The sequence below is a fragment of the Medicago sativa genome, chromosome 8 (assembly GCF_051527215.1).
Source record: "Medicago sativa cultivar Bolivia chromosome 8, Bolivia_mono, whole genome shotgun sequence".
In the NCBI taxonomy this organism is placed as follows: Eukaryota; Viridiplantae; Streptophyta; class Magnoliopsida; order Fabales; family Fabaceae; genus Medicago; species Medicago sativa.
The window spans coordinates 83,237,751-83,246,765 of NC_140756.1; the positions used below are offsets into that span (position 1 = coordinate 83,237,751).

Below are 9,015 nucleotides of genomic sequence, written 5' to 3' on the forward strand. Positions count from 1 at the left end.
ATTTAATTTTGTGGGGGTGAAAATTGTAATAAAGGAAAAACTGGTAGTACTTACTATAACCAGTCAACTAAGCTTTTCCCATCATGGGAAAATTATGAAGTCTTCCCATCATAACCTGCACCTCTAAAAAAATACCTTAAGAATCATCAAAGATAGAGTGATCGTCGACATATGATAAAAAGGCTGCTACCTTATGAAGCACATAATTAGAAGGACTATACCTCTCAAAACAAAACAAAACAAAAAGTAGAAGGACTATGCGATGTAAATAAGTTCATAAATTTTACCATTTTTGTCAAATAGGTTGAAAATTCACCATTCAAATGAATATGTGAAAAATCGGTTTGAACTTCGACCCTTACATGTAAATTGTGACGTCTCAATAAGTTCATAAACTTTGTAATGAATAGTAAGGTGTTGTACAACAAGTGCAATTGTGGTTGAGTTGAGTGACTGGTATATTCTATAGGGTGAATAATTTTGGTTGGCAAAGGGACCGTGTGCGGCTGTAAATTCATAATTGGAGCATATAAGCATACAATAATGTCTTCTTTTTTTTTTTTTGACAAAAGCATACAATAATGTCTATTAAGGCAAAAAGGCGATATAATCCATACCAGCAACCTAATGAATTGATTATTGATGGGACAAACAATCTGCACTGTAAATTATTTTTGTAGAAAAGGTCTTCTCTTTTTTTGGTTATATTTTCTATTTTAATCTTTGGACTGTATTTGGCTCTGAGAAACAGCCAGGTTTCTTGTTACAAACCAAGTTAGTATAGGAGTAGGGCACTTCTTTCACCATCTTTTTATTTTGGTTATTCTTATTGATTTGTACTCCTCTTGGTTTCCTTCTCTCTTGTCATATGATTTGTTCCAATTGCGAAATCTCTTGGAAAACTGTTTTTTTTTAGTTAACCTTTTGATTATAAAAAAGGGAGTTTCGGTGGTGTTTTAATCAAACTCCTTGGCCACTTGAGCATGATAATTTGATTTTCAAAAATTGATTTTTGTTTCGACATATTTCCTTTAGTCCTTGTTATAAAAAGAAAAAAAAAACATCAAGACCAATGCAACGATAAATTATTGTAACTTTTAAAATATTTTTACAAATATGTCATACAAAAAGTTGTGAAACATTAAATGCACCCACTAATATTAAAAAGACAAACATTTCTACCAAATTTATTCATAGGAATATATATTCCTTGAAATATAAAGAATGGAATTTGATTCCAAGATATTTAGAAAAAATATGTTTGGTTAACTTTATAATATTCTTATGAACCATAAAAATAGGGATTATAATAGGTAACTACATATAAATTTATTCTCATATCCATGGAAATTTTATTCTCGCCCTTTTCTTTGGGAAAATTAGGGATTATAATAGGTCACCATTTTCTTTGGGAAAATTAGGGATTATAATAGGTAACTACATATAAATTTATTCTCATATCCATGGAAATTTTATTCGACCCTTTTCTTTGGGAAAATTTTTCTATTCCCAAGAATATTTTATACCCTGGAATAAAATTTAGTAAATTTATAACAGACATAGACATATATATTTCTATCATTTTATTCTCGGGAATCAACAAGTATAACTTAAAACAAACACACCTGCGGAGTAAAAAAAAAAAAAAACACTAACTACACTTTAAAAGTTGCAACATTTTCTTTAATAGTACCCAAAAAAAAAATTAAAAAAAATCTCAGAATTAAAACCCGAGGTGTACTTCAATTTATGCATTGTGCTAAATTCCCACATGAAATGGTATTTTTCTCTTTAGGGTTAATAGTGTTTTTCACCCCCGTAATATAGGTCATTTCGGTTTTCGCCGTAAAAATTTCGGTTTGAATTGCATCCTTGTAAAACTTTTTTTTCCGTAAAACACCGCTCGGCCATCCAACTCGGCAAAATCGCATACCTCGGCGCCGATTTGGCATTTTTTTCATTTTTTATTTTTTTAATTGGCCATGTGTAAAAAAAATTCCATGTCATATTTTATTTTTAAAAAATAAAAAAATCCAAAAAATCATAAAAATATTCAGTTTTTTTCCAAAAATTGAAAAAGAATTTTTAAAAAATTCAGAAAAAATATTAAGATTTTTTCGGAAATATAAAAAAACAGAAAATTCTTTTTAAAAATTAGATTTTTATTTCCAAAAAATTTAAAAATTAGAAAAAAATCAGTAAATATAATTAGATTTTTTTTAAAATTAAAAATATTTTAAAAAATTACGGAATTTAATTTTCAAAATTACAAAAGAGGTCAGATTTTTTTTAAAAAAATCTGAATTTTTTTAAAAATTTGTATACAAATATAGAAAAAATTCAGATTTTTTATTCGAAAATTTTATACCACAATTTTAATAAAATATTGGGAAAAAAATCATTTCATTCCAAAATTTTTTTTTTTTGCCTAATGATTCTAAAAAAAAATCCATTTTGGGGCTAAGAATTTTTTTTATTCTCAAATAATATCGAGAGGGTTTTGCCATCGTTGTGGAAAGATTTTATAAGATTTATGATTTCTACCTCCTCTAAGGAAGAGCTTAATTCTAGGAAAAATGGAATTTCCACGACTTTTATAAAAACCTCTATTTTTAAAAATTAAATTTTTTTCCAGAATTTTTTTAAAAAATTTGACCTTTTTTTTTAATTTTGAAAATTTACATTTTTTGTATTTTGAAAATTAAATTCCAGAATTTTTTAAAAATCTTTTTTAATTTTGAAAAAAATCTGATTATATTTTCTGATTTTTTCTAATTTTTAAAATTTCGAAAAAAATCTTAATAGTTTTTTTAAAATTTTTAAATTTTTGAAAAAAATCTAATATTTTTCGATTTTTAAAAATATGACTATTTTTATTTTTTATATTTAGGAAAAAATCTTAATATTTTTTATGAATTTTTTAAAAATTATTTTTTGATTTTTAAAATTTTTTGGAAAAAAACTGAATATTTTTTTGATATTTTTATTTTTTAAAACTTATTTTCAAATATTTTAAAAATAAAATATGACGTGGAAATTTTTACACGTGGCCAATTAAAAAAAATAAAAAATGAAAAAAATGCTAAATTAGCGCCAGTATGCGATTTTGCCGAGTTGGATGGGGAGGGGTGTTTTACGGAAAAAAAAGTTTTACAAGGATGCAAATCAAACCGAAAATTTTACGGGCGAAAACCGAAAACGGCCTATATTACGGGGTTTTTTTTTGGTCGAAATATTACATGGTTGAAAAACACTATTAACCCTTCTCTTTATATTCATATTCATTGGGCCTCATCTCTGACTCATCATATCCTATTCACAGGATTGCTCTTCAAAGATCCAAAGGATTGCTCTCAAACACCTATCGAACAACCTAAAGAGCAATCATCAATACCGTTGAAATCAACTTAGGCTTTGTTTGGGAGTTTGGAGGGGAAGGGAGGAGGGCTTTAGGGGGTTGAAAATATATAGAAAAATGGACAAATATTCACATTTTTTGAAAGAACCGTTTTTTAGAGAATGATAAACTAATACTTATTAATATACTTTTAATTTTAAGAATATTATAACAACATAGATTGAATTTGAAAAATTCATGTAAACCCTCCATAACCCCCCAAAACCCTCCCCCAATGCAATTTTTGAGTTCCCCCAAATGAGGCGGATTTTTTATTATGAGTAAAAAATTAACCTCCAAAGCCCTCTCCTCCCAACGTCTTCTATTTCTTCCACTTGCTCCTTCCTTTTTTCAAAACCCTCTCATCCCCTTCCCTCCAAACTCCCAAACAAAGCCTTAGACACTTTTTAAATTGGTTCATTTTAAAAAGTGTTCTCAATTGGTGGTCAACTACCATTCAATTTTCCTGTGTCTAAAGAGCAACTACCTCTTTTTAACAATAGTTTTTACTATAAAATATTTGTATTTTTATTTGAATTGTGATAGTTAACTCCAAGAAAGAATAATAAATAATATCAACTAATATTGTCTTCATTGAAATAATAATAATAATAAAAAATATGGTGTAAAATTTGAGATTTGGTCTCGGAAGAGAAAAGTCTAATTTATTAGTTTGTTCGTTTCTCATTGATTTTTCTTACTAAAGATAATTCTATTAAAGACGTGTCGTACACCAAATATGCATACATCTTTCAACATTGATTCAAATTTGTTTACCAGGATGTCTAAATCCTTCGGCTAAACCCAACTCCCGTTCATAGAGCAAGTCTAATTATATTAGTGTTTATGAAAGCTTTATTTTATAATCAACATCAGAAATTTAATGTTGAGTTTGATTTGGAAAATGATAGGTTTGGATTTGGGCCACATCGTTTCTCATTGATTTTTTTTACTAAAGATAATTCTATTAAAGACGTGTCGGACATTAAATATGGATACGTCTTTCAACATTGATTCAAATTTGTTTACCAGATGTCTAAATCCTTCGGCTAAACCCAACTCCCGTTCATAGAGCAAGTCTAATTATATTAGTGTTTATGAAAGCTTTATTTTATACAATCTTAATTGATTGTGTGTCATTGGTATGTTCTACAAGGTCTCAATTAATAATAATAAACTTATTTCAGTTTTTGGTAGGAAAAAAAAAAACCTTAGAAAAAAAAATACCTGGAAGTTTGACCCTTTTAATTTCTCTCATTTTTAAAGATTTAACCCAAATAACATTTTTATAAGTATGTCCCTTTTAATGTAGATGCAGTTTAGTGTAAAGTAGATTTACACTGACATTCAATAAGAACTTGTGATACTACCATGTAAATGTAATTTGTATATGCAATTTGAAAATAATCACAAAATTAAACGTTTATGTAAAACTAATTACACCTAAAATGCATGTCTCCTTTTCTCAATAAAGAATTGGAATTGATAAAGAAAACAAAATAAACAAAAAAGTAAATGGACAAAAATACTCAGAGAAATATGATTAGTAGTTAGCTTGCTCGCATTCATTAAAGCTTGTCATCATTTGCAGGTCAAGTGATTGTTTTGAACATTAACCATATATATTGCCTCTGTTCATGAATGAGGACATGAAAACTAAGATGGATTGAAATTGAATAAAGTCTAATAAAATACTAGTAATTTTTTGCTAGAAACAACCTAAAGACACATAAATCATGAAGAAGAAGAAAACTAGAACGCAAACAACAGAAGATTATGACCTAGACAAACTTATATATAACATGGTTTAGTTATCTTCACGCAAAGGTGTATATATCTTTGATAATCTCTGTTATACCAATAGCTACATTACATACATAAATTGATTCTAGTACCATTTTGCTCCTCTGGCTCAGTGGCTCATTTCAGTTTGTACCATGGAGCCATGGCAACAGAAATATGCCGTAGACATAGCACACCATTTAGCACATATAGGTCAATCAATATGCAGTATCTGTAAATTGAAATATAGTAGGCATGAAGAGTGGAGACCCGGCAATCATTTCAACTAGTATATCTTTTAAACTCTAAAACATTTACAGCTACTAGAATTTTTGCATCACCACGTGTTTGTTGTTATATAATAATATTACAACCTCTATGTGCCTAGTTAATATTTATAAAAGTATTAAAGGAAATTACACAAATTCTCCCTAATCCACAGATTCTAAGGACAATGCAGAGATCTTGACAGTCAACAAGATCTTTATCCAATCATCCTAGCTACACAGTCCACCATTTGCAGCAAAATGACATCCTAACTACACAGTCCACCATTTGCACCATTCAAAAAAGTCCACCATTTGCAGCAAAACGTCCTATCTTTCATTTTTGGTTATTCTTCCATAGAAGTGTTGAGTTGTAATATTCATCTACTTGAAAACTATTCTTGTTCTTTACATTCATGATCCTGCAAGAGTAAACCTGCACACATGGGGCATGATGGGTCTCGTAGTTCTTCGACGCTAGTTTTTTGTTCAAGACAATCAGCATGATAAACATGACCACATACTAAAACTGCCACGACTGCAAGTTCATTGCAAGACAGTGAATTCCCCATAAAATTAATTTTCCGTCTCAGTGGCTTCTCACATATCATACAAACCATCTTCACTACATCCGGTGATACCGAATCCACTGTAAAAGTACTTGACCGGATTCTCTCTGGCCTAGAAAATGCCTTCTCTCGGTATTCTAAAACAAACAAAAAGAGCTTGAATAATCAATAATCAATCTTCCTAGTAAAATTCAGTGCTAGTATGAAGACACAAAGCATAGAATAAGCATATCTTTCTCTCGGTATCGAACAATGAAAGTAATTTTTCTAGCAAATTTCTTCATCGAATAAGCATAGAAGACACACCTAGGTGTTGTCTGGGAAGTGAGTTTGGTTGAGAGGCCAACTTGAAAGATAGCCTGTCATCGAATGAGGAAGTGCCCTTGCTGCGAGAAGAAGATGGATTGCATTGATTGGCAGAGTTACGTCGAGAATACTGGTGACCATAGTGGTACCGTGATCGTTTCAAAAATATTGAACGACCAAGATTCTGAGGATGATGATGATGTGGTATAGCAGGATGCGTATTAAATAGCTTCATAGATCCATCTGTTATATCCAATACAGAAGGCAGACCAAGTGCACCCTGGTCGCCTGAATACGAAGGCTTCTTGAAAGAGGGAAAAAGAGAGAGAACAAATGACATAAGTTATACCAATTATGTGCAATGAGATCAAAAGGAAGCAATTGTGAATTACTATCATATGATTTCTAAGGTTATGCAGATTTCTACATTATGTAAAAATAGAACCGATACACAACAATGTAAGGTAAATGAGTACGAAAGATGATAGCAGAATAGTAACTTAAATTGGAGGAATTTTTTAATTTATCATACTGAAGGAATGAGAAAAGAAGGCCAACCTCGTCTGGCAACAGCTCCATCTTGGAAGAGCATCGAATGGCTTTTGCAGTGTTGATAAAGAAAAAAGACGACAGTCACTTAGTAATATGGCTTATCAATCACACACATAAAGTATACAAACTAAAAACAAATATCATGGCGTACTAACTAAGAACAAATAACAGAAAGGGAAAAAACACTAAAGGGGCCATTTTTTATTTTTTTCTAGATAGATTCGCAATGCAATCAACGTGTCATTGTCAAGTTTGCAATTTAATGGTTGATATCCTGTTATTTGTAAGAAAATGGGAGAGACTAACCAACTCCCTAGCCATAAAAAACATAGCATACAAAACTATAGCGCATTGTAACTTCACTTTTATGGCACATAATCTGCCGATAAACACACAGGCTGGCACACATTGGTTATGAAGCACCTACAAACAGAATTACCAGACACATAGACACCACTAATAATTTTAGAAAATGAAAGTGATTGAATGTAAATATGAAAGTGATAACTCCCTAGCCCTCCAAAACATAGCATGCAAAACTATAGCGCAATGTCGTTGACACGTATCAACAACATACACGTCTTCAATCTGAAGTATCCGTGCTACCTAGATTAAGTCTCAACCCAACCTGGCTTATATGAATAAAGCATAGCAAATGAATATGCAAAATTATGACTGACGAAGGACCGATGAAAATGGATAATAAACGACCATTATAAAAGATCGGGGGGTTCCACTTTGGGGACTTTGTCTCTATCTCTCTCCTAAGGAACCATTCTCTCTCATCAAAATAATTTATTTAATCATTCATTCATCAATTTTTTTTAATGCCAAAAGTTATTGGCTAGTTGTTGAAATATATTTTTTCTAATTTGTCTGAATTTGAACCTATGTCCTCCAACTCCTTTGTTTCCCTTAGCTCAAACCAACTGAACTCCCGCTCGTTCATTTATCAATTAAATACACTAAAGTCTAAAACTCAATGTCATCCAATTATTTTCCCAAAGATCGGTTATATGCAGACTAATGCCAAAAACCTGAAGTAAAAATAATTAGCTATGACAATTGCATGAAGTTTATTTTTCTTAAAAAAACCCAATTGCATGAAGATATGCAATTGCTTAATACATGCACGGTCGGATTCAAATAGAATCTCGAACACCCCAATTATTCACCTTACAACAAGTGAATATCACCACTAGAAAGAAAAAATACACAATAAAACCCCAACTCACAAAATAACCAAAATGATAATTAAATAAATAAAATCAATTTACTTTTATTTATTTATTTATCAAACCTTGTCTTCATCTTAGATTCGGAAATATCTTCAATAGTATTTTATAATAAAAATATCCATTTCCGTTAAATTTTTAAAAGATACTCTGATCAAGCATCAAAAACACTTCAAAAGGGAAGTAAAATAATAGAAGAACCAAACTTTGCAAGCTAAAACTCAAACCCTGAAACCCCATCAAAAATATCGATGTGATCACATGAAATTTTGATTGCATTATTGTTGAAAGAAAAGAAAAAAACGTACCCTGAGGAGGAGAAGATGAAGATGAAGGGGGAGGATAATGATTCGTTTGAGAGTGAGTGAAATCAGAACCTCCTCGTTTCCTTTTACCCATTATTGATTATTTGATGGCTGAGAATAACTCACAAAATGGAGGTGTTAAGCTATATCTGTGGCTATGCGGCGATAAAGCAAGAAAAACAGCTTATTATAAGAATGAATTAATTAATTAATTAACGGTGAAGAAATGATTTTATTTTATTTTCATAAGTGTGTGTGTGTGTGTGTTTTTGTTTGGAACAGTTTATGCCTTTCTGGTATCAAATGAATGAAAAACATGTGTGCAAATAGAGAGAGAGAAGGAGAGGAGTGGATTGTCTTTTTGACAAGAAACACGTCATCATCATCATAGTCTTGAGAAAAGCACAAACAACCCTTTTTCTGTGTTATAGCATTGGCATGGCATCCATCCATCCATCCATCAAATTCCGGACTGTAACACTCTTTTTTTAGTTTCAGTTTGTTTCAGTTTAGTTTAGTTAGGGGATTATTCACTTTCACTAAAGTAACTGTAACACTCTTTTTTTGGTTACACTCACTCGAGTAACACACCACTCTCGTGCT

The 9,015-nt window shown here is 30.7% G+C and overlaps 1 protein-coding gene across 2 annotated transcripts; it reads right to left on the reverse strand.

Annotated features, from left to right (window-relative positions):
* Positions 1-5,442: 5,442 nt before the first annotated feature.
* On the reverse strand, positions 5,443-8,624 carry LOC146902333 (uncharacterized). 2 transcript variants are annotated; one of them, XM_085736776.1, is made up of 4 exons: positions 8,416-8,624; positions 6,879-6,919; positions 6,321-6,621; positions 5,443-6,151 (listed from the first exon to the last, which is right to left on the reverse strand). In XM_085736776.1, exons 1-4 carry the CDS (start codon positions 8,504-8,506, stop codon positions 5,841-5,843), a joined length of 744 nt encoding a protein of 247 aa, XP_085592902.1. In that variant the 5' UTR covers positions 8,507-8,624; the 3' UTR covers positions 5,443-5,840. The 2 variants fall into 2 exon arrangements, with proteins under 2 accessions (XP_085592902.1, XP_085592901.1); XM_085736775.1 differs by having other exon boundaries at positions 6,321-6,624.
* Between the last annotated feature and the right edge of the window lie 391 nt (positions 8,625-9,015).

What these genes read in the sequence shown, in the direction of transcription:
- LOC146902333 (XM_085736775.1), bottom strand. Translation starts at nt 8,506, where the DNA reads ATGGGTAAAAGGAAACGAGGAGGTTCTGATTTCACTCACTCTCAAACG. An exon ending in TTCATCTTCTCCTCCTCAGG is followed by an intron (nt 6,920 to 8,415) that starts GTACGTTTTTTT and finishes ACACTGCAAAAG; the next exon opens with CCATTCGATGCTCTTCCAAG. An exon ending in TGGAGCTGTTGCCAGACGAG is followed by an intron (nt 6,625 to 6,878) that starts GTTGGCCTTCTT and finishes CCCTCTTTCAAG; the next exon opens with AAGCCTTCGTATTCAGGCGA.